Genomic DNA, 19,642 nt, shown 5'->3' on the forward strand with positions numbered 1-19,642 from the left:
CATATGTATGGAGAATAATGCAGGTGATTTTTGACTAACCGTGGAAAGAAGACCCTTTTCTTCTCAAGGTAGGCATTCAGCCCTTTCATTATTTTGTCCAGGAGTCCATTGGAATCTTGAAGTTTTTGAAGTAAACCAGGCAGTGATGTTGCAGGTAAAATCTTTTGTGGAAATGAAAAACAAAATATATGCAACATTAAAACATTTATCAAAAATCCTACACAGAAATATCGCATTCTTAGATATTATAATTGTATCACAGAGGCATCAGGACCAGTATTTGTCCATCTCCACAAAAAAAATTAACTAATTCATACGATTTCCGGGAATCAATTTAGAAACAATTTTTGGAACCATCCAGAAAAGTAGGTAAAAAAAAAAGCAACCTTACCTTTGGATCCTTCACACAGTGCCTCATCACATCCTTCCAGATCTTGTCGACAATCTGGAACAGTTTCCCCTCCTCAGGCATCTGCTGCATGATGTCTGCTGAGCTGAAGATGGGCTCCAGGTAGAGCCATTGCGCTTGCACCTTCAGCCACTCGTCTATGGTGTCCTGGATACGGATCAGACACTCCTCCCAGGCCTAAGGATGAACAACATTACATGTTATTGTTTTATTCTGTGCTGTGAGTAACCAATCAGATTGAATGCTTGGAAATGTTCATCATCTAAACATATGATATCAATACAAAAACATTTAATCCAATCAACTAAGAGTACTGTAACTCCATATTAATGGTAGGTTATATTCATTGATTTTTCTTTGTTTCTTTTTTAAACTGGTCAGATTGCGTACGTGTCCAAACTCTGCAGCTACAGGTAGCTACCAACCTTGATCTCTGTCTCAAAGGGTTTGATGAAAGGGGAGCCTCTCATGGTCTGTGTTTTCACGATCTGATCGTCCAACATTGTCTGGATCTCATCCACAGCGGTGAGGATAGACACCCCAGACTCACGGTACGGGTGATGGTTGAAAGACACCGAGTCCCACACCTCCACCATGGTCTGCATGGCCTTCTCAAGGGAGAATTCCTGTACGGCACATGAGACATGAGTCAGCATTATTATCTCCTGTAGGTCAACTTGACACACCATTGGCATTAGCAAGGACAATGGTAATCTAATGGGTTCAATTATGAGGGAGTCATGAAATGGAGTCGTATGAAAGCACAGTAAGTAAACTAGCACAGACATCCCATCTAATTAGCAGAATCAAGTTCAGATGGGAGGATTCCTAATCCTATTATCGCCTAATTAATTAAAAGAGCTGAGATGAAGAGGATATCCTTGCACACAGTGGAGCCCTGCAACCCCCACGCTGGCCTTACTTTGCTGGCGGCAGCGCTGATGCTCTCAAACTGCTCCAGGCTGGAGGTGAGGTTCAGTCGCAGGACTTTGCGCAGCGTGGTGCCCGAATTGGGCGTGAGGTCGTAGTCAACGATGGAGGACATCTGCTCCCAGTGCCGAGTACGGATGCCCGGGTTGCACAGTATGGACACCGTCGGAATGTTTTCCTGTGGAAAGAATTCACACCTCATCACAAAAGCAGGTGGGTTGGCATTTGCAAACTAAATATTAACATATTTTCATGTTTTTACATCAATGACTATGGACAGGCCTTCTTTAAAAAATGACTTTGTACAGGGCTTCCTTAAATGAGTTTGAGACTGTCATTCCAAACTGCCCCCCAAACATTTCAGCACCATGGACAGCTCCTTCGTGACGCTACACCTGAAAAAAGGATTTCCACACAAGAAATTCAAATCCCTCACTTTGAGGGCAAAACTCTCTCATCAACCACTTACCTGAGAACAACCACATCCTCCCTACCCAACCTGGATGCAGCATTGCATCGTTTAATCATGATCTCACGGTCTCTTTCTAGGAATGCTTATATCCATTGCTTAAGCGTTAACAAATCCCTGTACCTGAAATCCTGGTTTAATCTATTAATTCCCTGCTTACTGTCTATTGCATCCTAAACCATGGCATAGTCTTTGTTTCCCATAGAGTGAAAAATCACTCTGTTCCCGAGACAAGGGATGGATTTTCTTGTGCCTCACATGAGTAATTACAGGCATATTTACAGTAACTTCGTCAGTACCTTGAAGTCCTTGACTTGCTCTAGTATTCTGGAGCAGATGAAGACGGTGGAGTTCTCCTGCTTGTCATCCTGTTCTCCTGGCTTTTTCTTCTGCTCTGTTTTCTCTCTCTCCTGCTCAGCCTTCTTCTGTTTCTGTTGGAAGTACTTCTGCGTCTTGTAGATCTCCCGGAAGAACTCATCCACCTCAACCTCCATGCTCTCTCCATTCAGGTCCAAAAACTCCCCATCCATCCATCTAAATGGCAGGTTACATGGATTAATGAGTTAAAATGTCATATTTACACACTACTGCTTAATGGGTCTACTGTACAGTAGATGGAAAAAAACACTTCACTGCAGGTTTCACAAGCGAATGCAGCCAAAAATAAAGAAAGCCCACTTACTTCTTCTCAGTTCGTTGCCATCTCAACACCAAACCAAAAAGCTTCTGGAACGGCTCAGTGCTCTCCTGGATAACTTCAACAGCCGGGTAGGTTGTCGGGTCCCATTTGTAAAGCGCCTCCTCTTTATTAATGAAAACGATGGCCTCCTCAGCATCCTGCAGTCGTTTCTGAACCGTTCTCACATCACTGACATACTACAAGAGACGTCAGAGTTAGCAAGCTGTGAAGCAGCAAGGACATGATATCTAGGAGAGGTATTAAACAGGTCATGGATCAATTCTGTTTTCAGGAGTATTACCCATTTAAATAATGTAAAAAGAAAGTTGCTGTAGTTCTAGGAAAGATGTGTGTGTATGATGAAATGTGCCATAAAGGCTATTTGAACTCATTCATTATTTGCATTGTTTCCTTTCTAGTAACTTTGACCAAACAGTAACCACACTTCTTTTAAGACACACTGGCAGATGCCGCAGAGGTTGCAGACTTCTGTAACGGATGCTGCAGACTTCTCCGCTAGGTCAGGACTCACCTGCTGCATCATGTCCAGCTCGGAGCACTCCTCAAACTCCTTCATCCTGCGGCTGAGTTTCTCCAGCTCCATGGTCAGCCTCTCCCTCCTGAGCAGCAGCTCCTGCTCGCCCTTATGCTTGGCCTTCTCCATCAGCTGTACCAGCGGACAGACAGTATTGTAAATATACCGTGGTCTTTAACATGATGCGTTCCTGTAGCTGTAGCTCAGCAAAACGCAAATGGTAAAGCAAGGTGCTAGCAACACTAATATCATGGGTTCGATTCCCAGGGGGCCGACATGCTAATGAAAATGTATTCTGTACTATCAGTGTCTGTTAAATGAAACGTACATGTAAATGATAAATGACGATATATTCTCACACAATATACATCAACATGACAAAATATTCGAAGTACATACAATAAAAGCAAATAAAAGTATGAAAAAAAGGCACACAGTACCTCATCGTTAAGATCAAAGATTGGCAGTATATTCTGGGGCCAGAGAAGTACTACTGAGTTCAGATGAAGGTCCTCTGCGCTGAACAGGTGCACATCCAGTAAGTAATTTAATCTGTGCTGTGTCTCCTGCATAGAAAACAATAGATGTTGGCACATTTTGGTAATAACGTTGTGAATAATGTTAAGCAGTTAGACAACATTTAATTGACAAGCAACTGGCAACAAACAAAGCAAGCAGTCCGTCACGCATGAACTAAAACTAATTTAATAACTTGGCAAAATCTTTTTGCTAATTTAAATCCATGAGCAAGAGCCTAAGGACAAATATGGGTGAGTCAGCGCAATGTTCCACACGCCACACGATAGCTTTAGTTCCTGCGGGACGGCCTTTGCTCGTTGCTCTGCTCGTTGCCCGTCATTAAGGCCCCATAAGTGCATGGTGCATGCCTGGGAAACAACTGGTAAATTCTGCAGGATAACACGCACCATAATTTTTGCATTGAGTTCCTCTATTCCCTTGGTTTTCACGTGTCCTATGTAAGCGAGCATCTCTGTGATGTCCTCTGTCGTCTCAGGGATTTTAAGTGCTGTCTCCTGGATGGTCCTAAACTCATTACATATCCTTGGATTCACAATGGAAATGAATAAAAACTGGATGAGGAACTGGATGTTAAGGGTTTTCACTACCTACATATATACATACACTGCATATCCTTTATTGGTAATGAAGAGTGTAAGTACTTATGGATACATATCCAGTGTGTATATATACTGTATATATATATACATATATATATATATATATGTATATAAAAGGCTACAAGTTGCATGCATGTCACAACCAGCTCTGTACAACTGTTGTCTATACTATATATCTCCCAAACACAGGTAACAGAGTGACTAGCAAACCAAGACCAAATGCATTGCAATTTAACTCCACCAAGATAAGGCTGATTAACAGGCTGATTCAGAGAAAGACAATTAACTGGTCTTACTCTAGACAGTGTGCACGGTGAGTGCTGATAAGTTGCTCCAAGAGCACTTGTCCAAAAGCGAAAGCCTTTTTGGCGAGGCCTTGCTTCAGTTCCTCGCAGTCCAGGCGGACCATGGCAAAATGAGCCACAGAAGGCAGGCTGATAATATCCCTCGACAGTTTCCGAAAAGCTTCTACTTGCTGAAAGACAAATCAATTCACTAGTAAAAAAAATAATAAAATGGATGTAATTAATGTAGTTCCATTAATTTATGAATAGATGAAGCCAACACGAAGGCATATGTCCACATACAACCTGTCCATTAAATGGCGTTTAAGACATGTGGTCTTACCTCAGTGTACTCATCAAAACTGTGGTCTTCCTCAATGAACTTGTCTACCTGAGCCTGAGCTGTCCCATCGACTAACCAGTCATAGCTGTCAACTGTAGAAAAACACAAGTGGAAAGAATCTCTGTCATCGATTACCACATGTAGTGCATGAGAAATACAGCCATAGCAAGAAGATAGTACAATGGCTAACTCTCTGTGTTAACAATACAAGCAAAGAAAAAAAGGAACAAATGGATTTATTGTACTTTGAGGAACTGTATAACCCCTACATTAGAGTTTTAGTGTTTTAATTTTTTTTGTACCATCAAAAGAAGTCTTATGAGAAGAAGACTGCACCGTAGCTTCATTTGAATCTTGCCCGTTGTTATCATGAAGACTCACCATAATCTTGGAAGTGCTGGTTTGGCTCTTCCAGGTGCTTGCGCACAGCATCTCTGACTGTCTTCTGAGCCCAGACTAACACGTGATTGGCCAGTTTAGCATCTACTACTGACGAGTTTGCTTCTGCCAGCCAAGACTGAACCGTTTGAACTTTCTGTGAAAAACACACAAACACACACACGCAGAGAATAAACAAATAATCCTTTGTGCAGCAGATAAAGTGAGAAAAAAAGCCGTCCAAACATGATACAATCGCAAATGCTAGTTGATTTAAGCTATACATAGGAGGGTTTCCATCAATTCTTGTTTAAATTTGGTTCCTGTCTTGTGCACCTGCATAGTGTTGGTGATCTTATTCAGGATTTCCATGACAGCTTCCTCCAGGTCCTGGAAGCTAGGGTAAAACTCCATCTTCTCATCATCAAAGGTCAGGTCCATCCTGAAGAGGGGCAATTTATAGGCTCTGCTGGGGCTGAACAGCCTGGCAAACTCCTCCACACTGCGCTCAATTAGGCTCTTGAGCTAGGGGGTAGGTTGGGAAGGGGGGGAGCATGTAACATGAGACAATATGACATTAAACTTAGTTTAATGTTATAGTTATAGTTATCTCCTTAAACCCATGAATGCAACCTGGACCCGAGATCCATACATAGTTTTAAAAATGCTCCAAAAATAAACCCATTATCTAGCAATGATACAATCTGACTGTCTGTGTATGAAGTCCTGGGCGTATAGTAGTGCATATTAAAGCACAGCAGTGTAATGTCCCTTCAGATGAGCAACTTTACATTTTCACACAGAAAACAGGGAGAGCAGGCAGACCTCTCAGTATTTACATTTGACTTTCACATATTTCAATTCACCTGATTTGAGATGAGGGTAGAGGCACAGTTGTAGAAAGAGTCAAGCTTGTCTGCCTTTATTCCTTGTATCATATCTTTGCTGGTGAGAAGGTGAATGACTTTGGGGAACCAGGTGTTCATGAGTCTGGCCTCAATCTTGTCGCACTCCAGAGCCACTTTGTTCTTCAGGCTCACACAGTCAATGGGCCCCGTCGACCTTCAAGTACAAGTCCATTTCAGTACTCCAAGCAACTACATGACTTTGGCAGCAGTTCGTGAATCAGATTTTCATTATTATTTAATGACTTAATATCATGAATAACTGTAACTATACAACTACTATACTATTTCTAATAACAATAATTAATGGAACTTATAATGTGTGCTTGTATCCATAAAACATAGCAGCAGTTAGTAAATCTGATTGTAAGTATCTTTTAACAACATTAGATCAAAAATAACTGAAAACAACATAAACTACTACACTACAACTCATACAACTCATAATAATTACTGGATCTAATTATCTGCATTTGTAGCCATAAAACGGAGGGAAATTTGAGTTTGACTTGCACACCTGCAGTCAGATAGATCGACCAGCAGCAGATTAGAGAAGGTTAAATAACACATATCCAGTGTGATTTTCATGACTGGGTGAAGAATGTGCAAATTCTCCTTCATCTCCTTTCGATTCTTGATGAAGCTGTCCCTCCAAGGCCTGGAGAAATCAACAACTCTGCAAAGATACACCAACACCAATATGTCAGCAGAGCTACTGTATCTCCAAAGAACTTTGTGACACAATTGTACATGAGATGGTTCCATTGCTGATTACCGAACACGGTATGCTGGCATGCACATTTAGACTCACTTTGCTGGTAGGACTTTGTCCTTTTGCTCAACCTCTGCTCCCTTTGCATCTGGTTTCTGAAGGATAGTGTTCACTGATGGAGAAAACACATCAGATGAGTCACTGAAAACACTGCTAACATAAGGTGACCAGACATCCCCGGTTTCTGGGGACAGTCCCTGTTTTTGGTGGCCTGTCCCCGGCTGGAGCTGTCCCCGGAAATGTCCCCGGTTTTCACTGTGACCAACAACAGACCCGGGATACAAATAAAAAAAAGAAAGAAAGAAAACAATGACAAAACGTTTAGTTGCGTAGCCTACACGCCACGGGCTCAAGCAAGCCAGCCAGCAGCCAGGGCAAAGATGTTCTAGAATGCCCGTCTTTGTAGTATTTTGATTGGTGGAATATGCAGCGTGGTAGAATATTTGCCCTTAGCTTCTACTTTTTTTATTCAGAGAGAGATTCATTCATTCAGCCAGCTACCTCTGGCAAATCGAGTACAAGACAGGATAGCATTGGGATAGGCAATTAGCGAACGGTGTTTATTGTAAGTGTCATTGTTTATCATCTATGACATGATATATTATTTAACCCTTTAATATGTATGTAGCCTATGATCTACAATTTTCAACAATGTGAGTGTTAGGCAGCAGCTATCTGTCCGTCAGGTGTCAGCCACAGCTCTACTTGCTAACTAACTTTGTTAACTTTTTAACATTAGCACTTTAGCAGTGATACTAACTACAGTACTATGACATTTCAGTTTCATTAGTCTGGGTTACTAATGAGAGGTAGTTGGCAACTTGTCAATAAATTAAACCACCAGCAAGAAAATACTCCTTGAATTCGCTTTCCATACATCCAGTTGCGCTTCCCGCTTACGTCTGTCTCGTTGTTTGTGTGACAATGACAATAAAGTACTTTGAACTTTGATAGTTCTGTGGAAGCAAAAAAGTCTCACCAGTTCAATTTTAAGCAGTGGGTTTCAATGCGCTTAAATATTTAAATGAGTCATTAAATGAGTGCTTAGGCTACATAGATAGACAATTAGCTACAGGTAGCCTAGAATAATGGTAGGCCTACATTACTTAAAAACGTTCTTACTTAAAAATGTTCTTGTGGTGGTCTCTTAAAAGACACTAATGAAATGTCTTTTTCCCCACATTAACTTCACATATTCTTTATCAACAAATATGTCAACTGGTAGTGTGTCACAGAACTTGTTATTTTTTTCATTATCTCCCTCCCTCACCTTGACATTGCTTGGATTTAATTACATTTTTTTACTGAAATTGTATTTTGAATCTTTTTGTTTGTTTGTTTCTTAAATCACTTTTTGTATAGTAATAAACTATTCCAAAGATCCTGGAGTCTATGGGCCTGATCTGTATGTTCATAGTTCCAGCTGATTTTCACACAGAATAAAGGAATACAATGCATTCAGTTTCCCCAATGGCCTTAACATTTTCTATGCTGGAAAAACCTACACATGTCACCCATCCGTGCAGACTAGTCACTTATCAGCCAAACACAGAGGTTAGGCCTACTGCAAGGAAGCTTGTGCATGACGTCAACAAAGTTCTTATCACTGATATTGGTTCTTATTATGTGGCAAAAGGTTGTTACCTTTACTACTCTTCATTTCAGCCACTTTGTGATTCGTTTTAATAGGAAAACTCTTTGTTTGAAATTCCCCTTGCGATTTACAAGAACAAGGGTAAGATAAACTGCTTTTATGAATAAGGGCCCAGTCAGTGTCCCCGTTTTTCGATTACAAAGACAAAAACATGACATGTTTTGAAGGTGTTAACGTGTCTGAACTGAAAATGTCCCCGGATTTTGTCTCAGAAATCTGGTCACCTTATGCTAACATGAACATATCAGAATCCCTACATCACTGCTGACATGAATGTTAATGGTTACTGTCTTCAGAGACAGCATTTCAGAATACGGAACGAGTAGTTATGCTCAGTAAAATAGACAGTCACATCATCAGAGCTGGGATATCGACACAGAAAGGTGTTTCTCTGTGTCACGGCTTATAATGCAAATAAGCTGACAAGACTGTACAGGGAACTTCAAGGGTAACAGAGGGCTCCATGTTCACCTGTGTGCTTGACCATGCCACTCATGAAGTTCTCGCTGACCTCCTTGAACAGCTCTTCGAGAAGCTCCTGGCGTCCTGGCCCCTGACGAAGCAGTGGGGGCACCCGGGTCAACATGGCGTCCAACCACTGCTGCTGGATAGGCGCTATAGGGCTGGCCTCCACGGATCGCTTCAGGAACGCGTAGGTCTGCACGATGAGAAGAACTGAATTAGTGAGTGTTCTGTTTCAAGTATGCACTTTTATATTTATTTGCTGGTAATAGCTCTCAATTGCTGTCTAGATACAAGATAGTAGAACAAATGGAACTTACTCTCCTGCTTTCGATGGTCAGCTGTTAAAGAAAGTAGACAGCTGTAAGTTTTTTTTGTGGTGTAAATAAGCCAATAACTGTGTGGCATACTTTGATAGTAAACAAAGTCTGAGAGAGTGTTAAGATAAGATCATTCTACCGAGATGGGCATCTGGGGCACCACGGGCTGAGCGGCAGTGGATCGTGGACATTTGCCTTGTTTGTAGGCTTGCATTGCGCTGGCCATCCTACATGAAACATTTCATGGAAATTACATTTGATTTTGTATTAACATTACATGTACAGTCATTATAGACAGCTAAGCTGTATTTCAAATGATCAAAACCTATTCGCACATACTCTGATACTGACATTTCAACTAGCAATGAAAAAGACTAATTCCTACATTATCTTTTGCAACTCATGTTGCTGCTCTTTACTCCGCCTGTGCCGCAGAAGCTTTCTCTGCGTTGCCAACCTCTCTTGGGACACCTCACACGCACTGGCCCCATTTTCCCCAGGTCCGGTCGGGATAGGTGGCAAGCGGCTGTATTGCTTGAGACCATCCTCTACGGATGATTTGAACCCCCCAGTGGAGGTTGGCATCCCAAACACCGACTACAACAAAACACAAAGTTTTCTGAGAACAAGATAATGTCAACCAAAAAAATAAAGCGAGTATTAAAACATGTAATTGTACCTAGTTATGGACTGTCAAGTGTGTAGGAAGAACGTTGTCTTGTCTACCAAGCAAGCTAACTAGCCAGCTTGCTAATTAACAAAAAGTGTTCACTAATCTCGAATTGCACACCTTATCCTCCTACCTTGTAACTGATATAACCGGAGAAAGTTTTGTGTGTTCAGCAGAATCTAACATATATGTTTGATGTAGATAAGCAATGGGAACAGTCGTTCGTTTTCGTCTCCGTAGTAGTCATCTTTGTTGTGGACCAAGAGGGTTGCCATAGAAATAGTAAACTGAGACTTATGAACTTAGAGCGCGGACATGTCATCATTTTATGTTAGCAAGTTTGCAAAGTTTTCCAAAAATGTATACATGTTCTACTTATTTTAACTATGTGTTTCACATTTAGCTCAGAACATATAAAAACACAACATGCTGTCGTCAGTTAAATCCTGAACTTCCGGTGCGTGGCTTCGTAGCCTATACATATAATATATACATATTATATAAAATTAAAATGTATATCACAACCTATGGTGATTGTATTAGTTTTGAATGACCGTAGACCAATGACTGTATTGCTGGTGTTTATCGGAGTACCAGATTTATCCACTAGGCGGCGAAATTTCTTTTCTTCACGGGCTATGTTGCTCTTGAAAGTCTGTGCATCGATATCGAGATGCCACAAGATGCAGAAAGCCATTGCAGCGCTTTCTCCAGCTGCCCCATTTTATTTGTGGTGCATCCAAATTCAGGCACATTGCGACTGTCCTGTGTTTTTGTCTTGAGTGGACGTCGTGCCCAATAGAGAACGTGTTTTGATCATACAATTCGATAAGTAGCCTCCATCTGTCTTCTACGCAAGCAAACCCAGAGGTCTTTGTTTATTTCACTGATGTTACAGTTTGGAGATAAAAATCACGCCCTATGTAATGGTTTCTGAAACAGCTGATGGAGATCATAGTATGCATTGTTATACTGACACAGCACCGTGTGCTATTTTCCATCGCGTAGGGGTAACTGTTGCCATTAATTGATACTACAGCCCACTGTTTTGGATGTAATGGTATGCATTCAGCAGACGAAAAGCTAAGCAGCTCTGACAGTTTCATGAAAGCCAAAAAAACAGGCCAGAAATAAACGCTGAAATGATTCAACATCATCTGACTCGGAGAGAGGAAGAGAATCTGCTTGTGAGATGCTTGTAAATGTGTTTGTCCCCTCCTTTTTCATTTTTATTTATTTATCTGTTTTTCAAGTCTATGCTCAGGGGGTTTCTTTTTATATCACACGCATAACTCGTATGAATGAATTTCAATTATCATGGCCATGAAACAGGAATTTAGGTCATGTCATCACATTTCTCCAGCCAGACACTTTTATCTCTCACTCAGAATTAATCTGACTATAGTAGTGATTGAAATCAAATTAACGTGAATTTGTGTTACAAATAAGCAGTGTGTAATGAAGGTTAAATAGCAGAAGTTTCAGATTTGCCAGAGGCTACGTTTTCGTGAGGGACACAATGAGGCAGGGAGAGAGAGAGAGAGGGAGGGAGGGAGGGAGAGAGAGAGTAAGGGAGGGTGACAGGGAGGGGTGGGGCACAGCGAGGCAGCAAGAATGAAGGCTGCGTGGAGTGTGACGCACGATTATCCTCACCCTGTGTGTGCACATTGGCTGCCACCGCTGCCCGTCACTCAGCTCAGGTTTAGGGATATGCTATCAGAGCAGATTATGAAGCAGACCTCATCTCTGGCAGTCTCCTCTGATTGTCTCAATGGCTAAACACAGTGTTTTTCTCATTTTTGCACTGCTACCTTTTGTTTTTATGCAACTCTCCTTGCCCTTTGATCAAGTGCCTGCAATCCTGGACAAGAGGTAGGTGCTGCTATTTCAGTCTCAGCTCATGGATGCCCAGCAGTGTTGCTGTGCAGTTATAGGCTCTGGCTGGATCTCTCACAGTGGGCTGGAGTCATCAGGAAACAAGCCTGTAAGAAGGGGGAAAAAATATGGTTTTAAAAGAAGCGTAAGGCTGATGTATATGCATAGGAAAAGAGTAGGCACCAGAAATAGAATGAATGGATGGCTCTCGGTGCGTTTTACTGTAACTGCAAGACAATGTGATATGGGGTATGACAAAGAGACACGAGAGACACTTCATCCAGCGCTGTGTCTGTTGGATTCAGTTTATAGATGACACTCCACAATGTGTTGCAATAGCATCATTCAGCTGGCCTTCTTGAAATACATTGTTCGTTGAACATACATCAGGGCTCTTTGAAAAACGCGTCTTGGACACTGGTTCTCTCATAATAGAGATCAGATTTGGTGAATTGACTAATCATTTGCTATTCTGTATCATGTGCTACTCCATCCTAAATAATAGTGTGTATTGCTTTGTGTTCCTTTGGCATTTCAGTTAGCACTTGAACCATAAGAGAAATGTTTGTTCTCTGTTTTGTTTGTTTATTTTTTGAAACTTTCGTATTTGAAATATCAAATGCAAATATTTAACTCACTGTATTTAATCTTTCAGTAAGCATCGTAACATTTACACAGAGAAAGTGGATGGTGATAAAGTTGTTATGTCATTGGTTTGGAAGAATGTTAAGAATGTTATGTGTGACCATCTATGACAGCTTCCTTTTTTTTAAATGCACTGTATCCATCTTTGTCTGAAACAATGTCTGTACAATCTCTTTCGTCACTGTTAGATATGGCACACACTGTTTTTTGTAAGCTTGATCTGCCTATTAATTACATGTTGAGAGAAGTCAGGATTTCACATCTGTACACAGTCTAAGAGTTTTCAAAAACTATTATGAGAGCTGATTAGTCAACTCAGAGATATGGTTTGCATTTCCCGAAAAGGATTACACGTTTTCATCAATGTGAAAGCAGATGGTGAGCTCAGACAGGCAGGTTGTACAAATCCTGTTCAAAACTGAGATCAATTTCTATCATTGTTATTATGACTATGCTTAGTCCTCAGTTAATCATGTTCAGTGAAACAACACTGTTTTGCATCAAGATATTTAGACAGAATAAATCTCTTGCACTCCATACTTTCAACAAACATCTCCTCAACCTATGTTGATTATAAGGACTGTCATTCATTTTGTAGTAACAACTTGATTTGAGAGGGGCAAACATTGTTTCCAGTTGTTTCACTATGTGTTCAGAGTACTTTGAGGACAATACGTCAAGAGGCGATGGCTATAATCTTAATCTAATTTGATTATCTAACCTATTATTAGGCATCATGGCAGCACATTCTTGCAGACATATGGCCCTAATATGCTTTAGACTACAAAGAAAAGAAAAGAAAGAAGAAACGAGACATGCAGACAAGCACAGGAAACAGAAAGAGAAAGAGAGAACGTGGCACATTAGCACAGTGAGATGAAGACATAGTGCAAGTTTAGTTTTTTTTTTTCTGTTACATATATGCTATGTTCAGCACTTACCTCGCTCTGTCCAGGCATAACCAATGGCAGCAGCAGAGTCCTCAGCTGCTGACCTCAGTATACTGGCATAAGAACAAAGGAGAGAGTTATTTCACACAGGCCTGCAATCGGTGCCTTCCTGAGGACCACGTTAGTTGTGGTTGAACAGGTTGTCAATGCAATGGAGGGAGAAGTAGTTTAGGACTAATTTTAGAATGGTGTATCACCACAGCTGGGGACTTTTGCTGATGATCCATACTATAGTATAGTTTACTTTGGCTAAAACCTAATGTACCTGGTAGTATTTGGGATATACCATGCTGAACTGTAGTTGATAAAAACGTGCCTGTTATCTGATGGACATTATTCATCCTGTATCACTTGTGTTGTACTAGCGGTGGATATGCAATATGGACTAAGCCTCGTGTTGATTTTTGAGACAGTACATTTTTTAGGGCAATCAACATGATGCAGTATGATATTCCAAAGCATGTTTAAGAGATAGACAGAAGACCTCTCTAAGTACCTCTCCGCAGAATGTACTAGTATAAAGTGCTCAAAACAATGTCCAAAGATACTTTGAGACTGTTGTTGTGTTGTACCAGTAGACAGCAGTAGTTCGGTTGATAATGAACTGGATGTCCCTTTGCAGTTTCTCTGCTGCCCTTGGTTCCAGATAGTGTAGCCTTATTTTAACAGTGCCCATAGACAGCTGGAGGCACGGTAGGCTGCAAAGCATGCAGAAGCCCCTCCAGATCTAAAGAAGACGAAAGTCAGACTCTTAATCAGGTATTAGAATAACCCCCGCCAAGCTCATTATGATTAGATGTTTAAATGGTTTGTCTTAGGATAATCTTAGAAGTTGCTGTATTATGGGGACGGTCAGTAGGGACAAGATGGTGTGAAAGAGCAGACAGACTGCTAGACACGTACACAAACCCACAAACCCACAAACACACTCACTCACGTAAACAAGGTGAAAATTGTTGGTACTCACTAAAAATGACTGGATACAAAGGTTTATTGTTAGAGGGGTTTTTCTCTTTACATTTTTTCAGAATGCGTCTAGTTGCTTTTATTATTTAATTTGCATTGAGAAGATATATTGTGTATTGTGTCACAATTTAGACTGTTATTGTAAATGATGGGCTAAATTCAACATATTTTTCTCTCTTATACAGTTCAGAGGTCCCCCAGTATCAAGCTATCAGAATCAGAACAGGTCAGTAACAAGTTCCTCAGAAACTCAGAAATGTTCAGAAAAATGCTGTTTAAACTACTATACTTTTGCTGTTGTCCAACATTCAGTTTAGGTAGCCTCTAAACAGATTGTAAACAAGCGGATGAGTTGAATTAAAGTGACATGACTTGTTCTAAATTTGTCTAAAGCCCTAATGAATCATTGTGCTCTCCTGAATACAAACTATCCCTCAAGACTATCCGTGTTGTTACAACCTCACACCTTTCTCACCTCCCGTTACCTCACTAAGTAATGAGATCACCGATCAGGCAGGCTGACAAGGACACAGATCTTGCTTAATATCCATATAAAAACATGTAATGAAAATGACACCCACTGTGATTATGTATCCCACATAACATTTTATGAGCCTGAAGGCCACAGTATGCATAGTCTATCAAAGCAGACCAGGTCGTTTGGTATAGGCAGCCAGAGCGAGAGCGTCACTAAAAATAACACCGTGACTCCATGTGCTGGGTGGTATCATGGTGCTCATCTACCTCCCTTGAAATCTTCTCCCATGATTCTGGTTCAGATGGAGTGGGTGTAGAGAATCCAAGTGCCTCACACGAGGGCAGTTATTTGCCTGCAGCTGAGAATCCGCTCAGAAGAATACTGCAGGTAAAGCATTTTCCCTGATAGCCAATGTGACCTTGCACACAAGAATAGTTCCCAAAGCACATGAAATATGTACATCCAGCCTCTGTTGTTGTTGCACGGCATCCGATTAGAACTGCATATATGAATTTGTTTCAAACCAGATGATGTCAACAGGGATTTTCTTTTCTCCATGTACCATTCATTCAGATAAGCCTTTATATCAGATGTTTCCATGATGGTTTTGTTTTATATCTTTTTTTCTAACCACTTTCCTGACAGCCTTATGGATGGCATCTGCATGCTCAACCCAGAACTAAGCGGAAGTTACTGCAGTCAACCAGTTCTGGGCCGTACTCTCCGCTGACCGTAGCCTACAATGGCAAGATATGCATTCTGTTCAAAGCCAAACGTCTGGCCATTCGCTACAGAAACCACACTTTCCTGGATTTGACTGAGAGAGTGTTTGGGCCCAACGCCTCAGTAGAGACGAAAGGTTCTGTCTGCTCCAAAGAGAAAGCAACGTACGTGATGACTTGTTTTTCTGTGTGCTTTTGGATTAATTCTGTTTATACTGTTTAAGCTATTCAGACTTTGAGTCTTAGTTTCAAAACATACTCTATGATTCATTTAATAATGATAACCTCACATTTGTTCCATAAGCTATGTAGGATTCAATAGGCCATTGTTCTAAATCCTGTAATAATAGGCTTTGGATTTATCTCAATATACTCTATGTAGTGATAACAGCAAGGACTAATGGAGATTTCACTGGCCTGTTTTACACTGCTTGTGTTTATTCATATGAATTTGTATTCCATGTTTTGGAGAATTACATTTTATTTATTCCAAACTATTCATAGTGATTGATGATTGATTGGTATTTCAATCTTTCTTTGTCAACAGATTATCCCTGCACCTTGGAGACGTGGAGGACATAAGAGGACTTGTCATCAAGTAAATACTCAGCACTCAGTGTCAAAAAACATGCCATCACCAGCTTATCACTGATGCAGTCATTCAGCTGTAATGCCAGTCATGACGCCTGCCTCTCTCTCTCTCCTTCTCCCTCTCTTTGTTCCCTCATCAACAGACTTCACATGTCCAACACATTTTACGAGTCGGCAGGCCAGAACTGGTTCACTCTGGACAGTGTTCACATCCACTACAACTGGACGCACGAGGCTGTTTTCAACGCCACTGAGGTTTACGCCCCTGCTACCTATTCTTACCACTGCCAGCACGTCAGCAGCTTACAGAAATATGACACCTTACTGGTGCCCAGCTCTTACACTGACAGCTCGGCAAACTGGCACATCACTTTCACAGACTTCCAGGTGAGTGACAGGAAGCAAGCTAGCTATTCATATCAAGTGTGGAGTTAGATGAAGATGCGTGTTAAATGTTTAGGCTTAAATTCATTGGATAAAATGAGCAGTGTATGTTCTCTTAGACACATAATTGCTGTTAATGGAATTGATAATTCTAGTACTTAATTTATTCTTTTAAGTTGTGCAGACACTTGAGCACAAGGAATTTCATTACTGATAAATGCCCTTTTTATGAGTACATGATAATACATTTGAATTGAATTAAATTGTATTGAATTGAAAGGAGACAAATGTTACATTTGTAATTACAGAATGTTACATTTGTTTTTATGATTACTACATTACTTACATTATGTCTCATATACTGTAGGTTTTAGGGCTCAAATCAGTTGGGTTAATGATTTAAAATCACTATTAAAGATGAAGTCCAGGATTTAGTTTCACGAATTACAATTGTCCCTTCCGTGCTACTGAAGGACTGAGTTGATTGGCTGGGATTATTTATGGTTTTGTTCGAGCCAAAGTTTTTTTTTTTTTCCATTTACAGGGCCAGGACTGAGTTTTTGAGCACAAACACTGAACAGACAGCTAGATGACCATGAGGAACAATTTGCTAAATTTGACACAAAGTGTATGGGATTATAATCGTAGACCTCACCTTTAAATTGTCTGGAGGTTTGAAGGTTTCTTGACTAATAAACTTGTTGATAAAAAAATGTATGTCCTATAAAAAAAGTCTATTTTGTCAGTTCGTGAATGCATAATATTACACAGGCTGCACTGTAAATTATATGTAAAGAATGATAAATGACGGTTTGACTGGAACAATTATGAAAGTGTATGACTTGAGGACACGGCAAAGACAGCTGAACATTTTATCTAAGCACAAAAACTGCTATAGTTGGGTTCTTTTAAAATGATGTGACATTTTATCAGATAATTAAACCCTTCTTTATCTCTTTCCTCTCACAGATCCAGGCCTTCAATGTTCAGTCCAACAAGTTTGCCTCAGCCAGTGACTGCGCCACTTTTTTCACCCCTGCCATTCTGATGGGCCTAATCACCTCCTTGATCCTGCTCCTAGTCCTGGCCTACGCACTGCACATGGTGGTGCACCTAAAGCACATCGACCGCTACGAAGAGCACAAAGCCACAGTCTACTTCCCTCGCAGCCCTGAGTCAGAACATCCAGACAAAAACAGCCTCTGAAGGACAGCTCCCTCCCCTCCAGAATTGCACTTTACAGGTTGCCCATAGTGTTGCAGTGTGTGGCCCCGGAGGGCAGCAGTGTCTTTTAAATCTCTGTTTCCATCAGCCACCAGGCCCCCTGATTCAACAAATCATGCTGTCATGCTGTCTGTTCTGTTAGGTGTTTAATCTCAGACTAATCACAAGGACTCTGCTGCCTTCCTGGGTCACAGGCAAGACGTACGCCATGCCGGGAGGGGGAAAAATGTGCAAAATGGCCTTTCAACGGACTAGCACTTTGACATTAAAAGCACGACGATTTCTGGAAAAGCGTATTTTACAATAAGAAAAGGGAGAAGAAGAAGAAGAAGAAGAAGAAGAAGAAGAAGAAGAAGAAGAAAAAACTGTCAGTGACAATTACTGTGACCTGGCAAGATGTTGGACAAATAATGGACATGGACTGCCAGTCAACAAAGATAACTGTGATTAGAATGGATAGAGATTCTTTTGTATCTCACAGTCACAATATCATTCATAAGTCAAGTCCTTGGGCCATGGGTCTTGCTGATCTGCCAATTAAAAAAAAATTAAAAATACTGTGTTTCGACTGCCAAAGTGGAGTTTGTCAGAAATGACAAACTACTGAGAGTACATGAAAGTACAACACTGTAAAAACATATGTGTACAGTATTTGCCTAGTGTGATGAGGTCTTTTTTATATAATCCAAATCCATACATAGGTTACATGGAAATAATCTCAACATATCCTCCAGAAAATACCGTACACATAGAAAAGTCTAGCTTGAGATCCATGCATAACTCTAAATATACAATCCAGAAATATGTATTGAACCATTTTTGCAATGGGTAATTGTGAAAATGACAACTATACTGTATGACATTTGTTTTGTAATCAGTATTATCACATTGTGTCAGTCTAGTAGTTTTCTGTTTTTTAACTTGGACTATGGATGATTCATTTTCTTTACGTCACACAAAATAAATTATTATGTCTTGTAGTACTATCTAGTAAAGGAGCATTTACAATGAAACCAATCTAACTGTAAAGAGCTCATTTGAGGAATGTTGTTCAGTAATACACAGAGGTCAATACCTTTATTATCATACTCAAAAACACCGTATAGCTGCAGTGATAACATCAGCAACATCTTATTACACTATACCACAGCATGGCAATAACTAGAAATAAAAGTTGTAAAATGGCAGTTCTGATACTCATGGTAGAGATAATGTGTACATTTGGTCATGATGGAATCAACTTAAAGCACTTGTGGAAGTTTCCTGAGGACCAATTAATGTAGTTTGAACAATAAATTGTGATCACATAAATTGTCATATTGTGGTTTTCTTTTTGTTGTTGTTTTGGGGTCTTGCTCAGATTTATGAACACATAACTTACTCAGAATTATAACCTATCTGTTGAGCACCAACAGGGATTTAGTTGTGAATGCATCCAGGTCCCCGCTGCACTGAACAAACGCATGCGTGCGACATGGCAACAAGGTTCAGTTTAGCCACCTGATGCCGTTCTCTTGCTGCACCCAAAGCACTCTGATTATGGTCTCCTTAAACTGACCTCCTGGCACTGTTTTTTCCCCACTGCCCTCTCTGCCATCTGCTCCCTCCTCACACCTGCCAGCAGGCAGACAGACTGCCGCCCTCATGCTGTGACAGTTTACCTGTCGGACCTCACCCAACACCCTCCAATATACCTCTTCTTCTCAAGGTAGACACCCCAGATCATTTACTCCGGACAGAATCCCACCCAGATTTTTAAAAACACTGGGTTGTATTGAATAACTTCATCATATTGAAAATCTAAATTGCAAAAATTCTAAAATGTAATGGCAATGAAGTGTAGTATGTTAAGAAAAAT

The 19,642-nt window shown here is 40.6% G+C and overlaps 2 protein-coding genes across 2 annotated transcripts in view; one reads left to right on the forward strand and one right to left on the reverse strand.

Moving 5' to 3' along the window:
- Positions 1 to 10,247, reverse strand: part of dnah12 (dynein, axonemal, heavy chain 12) — a 35,743-nt gene extending 25,496 nt beyond the window's left edge. Inside the window, exons 1-21 of the mRNA XM_042707517.1 lie at positions 9,959 to 10,247; positions 9,665 to 9,876; positions 9,419 to 9,506; positions 9,280 to 9,300; positions 8,969 to 9,155; positions 6,883 to 6,955; positions 6,589 to 6,747; positions 6,033 to 6,228; positions 5,503 to 5,691; positions 5,170 to 5,323; positions 4,789 to 4,880; positions 4,458 to 4,636; positions 3,949 to 4,084; positions 3,463 to 3,588; positions 3,020 to 3,154; positions 2,491 to 2,684; positions 2,108 to 2,342; positions 1,332 to 1,517; positions 835 to 1,035; positions 392 to 586; positions 40 to 161 (exon numbers count right to left, since the gene is read on the reverse strand). Coding sequence (XP_042563451.1) covers positions 40 to 161; positions 392 to 586; positions 835 to 1,035; positions 1,332 to 1,517; positions 2,108 to 2,342; positions 2,491 to 2,684; positions 3,020 to 3,154; positions 3,463 to 3,588; positions 3,949 to 4,084; positions 4,458 to 4,636; positions 4,789 to 4,880; positions 5,170 to 5,323; positions 5,503 to 5,691; positions 6,033 to 6,228; positions 6,589 to 6,747; positions 6,883 to 6,955; positions 8,969 to 9,155; positions 9,280 to 9,300; positions 9,419 to 9,506; positions 9,665 to 9,864 — 3,068 coding nt within the window. The 5' untranslated portion in view covers positions 9,865 to 9,876; positions 9,959 to 10,247. The remainder of the gene's footprint in view (positions 1 to 39; positions 162 to 391; positions 587 to 834; positions 1,036 to 1,331; positions 1,518 to 2,107; positions 2,343 to 2,490; positions 2,685 to 3,019; positions 3,155 to 3,462; positions 3,589 to 3,948; positions 4,085 to 4,457; positions 4,637 to 4,788; positions 4,881 to 5,169; positions 5,324 to 5,502; positions 5,692 to 6,032; positions 6,229 to 6,588; positions 6,748 to 6,882; positions 6,956 to 8,968; positions 9,156 to 9,279; positions 9,301 to 9,418; positions 9,507 to 9,664; positions 9,877 to 9,958) is intronic.
- A 1,346-nt stretch (positions 10,248 to 11,593) lies between these two features.
- Positions 11,594 to 19,095, forward strand: atp6ap1lb (ATPase H+ transporting accessory protein 1 like b). Its single transcript, XM_012816696.3, has 7 exons — positions 11,594 to 11,821; positions 14,571 to 14,611; positions 15,165 to 15,250; positions 15,509 to 15,750; positions 16,133 to 16,183; positions 16,320 to 16,563; positions 17,530 to 19,095. The coding sequence occupies exons 1-7, from the start codon at positions 11,721 to 11,723 to the stop codon at positions 17,764 to 17,766; spliced, it is 1,002 nt and encodes a 333-aa protein (XP_012672150.1). The 5' UTR covers positions 11,594 to 11,720; the 3' UTR covers positions 17,767 to 19,095.
- The last annotated feature ends 547 nt before the right edge of the window (positions 19,096 to 19,642 follow it).

This window comes from Clupea harengus, chromosome 4, assembly GCF_900700415.2.
Source record: "Clupea harengus chromosome 4, Ch_v2.0.2, whole genome shotgun sequence".
Taxonomy (NCBI): Eukaryota; Metazoa; Chordata; class Actinopteri; order Clupeiformes; family Clupeidae; genus Clupea; species Clupea harengus.

What these genes read in the sequence shown, in the direction of transcription:
- atp6ap1lb (XM_012816696.3), top strand. Translation starts at nt 11,721, where the DNA reads ATGGCTAAACACAGTGTTTTTCTCATTTTTGCACTGCTACCTTTTGTT. An exon ending in CCTGCAATCCTGGACAAGAG is followed by an intron (nt 11,822 to 14,570) that starts GTAGGTGCTGCT and finishes TCTCTTATACAG; the next exon opens with TTCAGAGGTCCCCCAGTATC. An exon ending in TGCTCCAAAGAGAAAGCAAC is followed by an intron (nt 15,751 to 16,132) that starts GTACGTGATGAC and finishes CTTTGTCAACAG; the next exon opens with ATTATCCCTGCACCTTGGAG.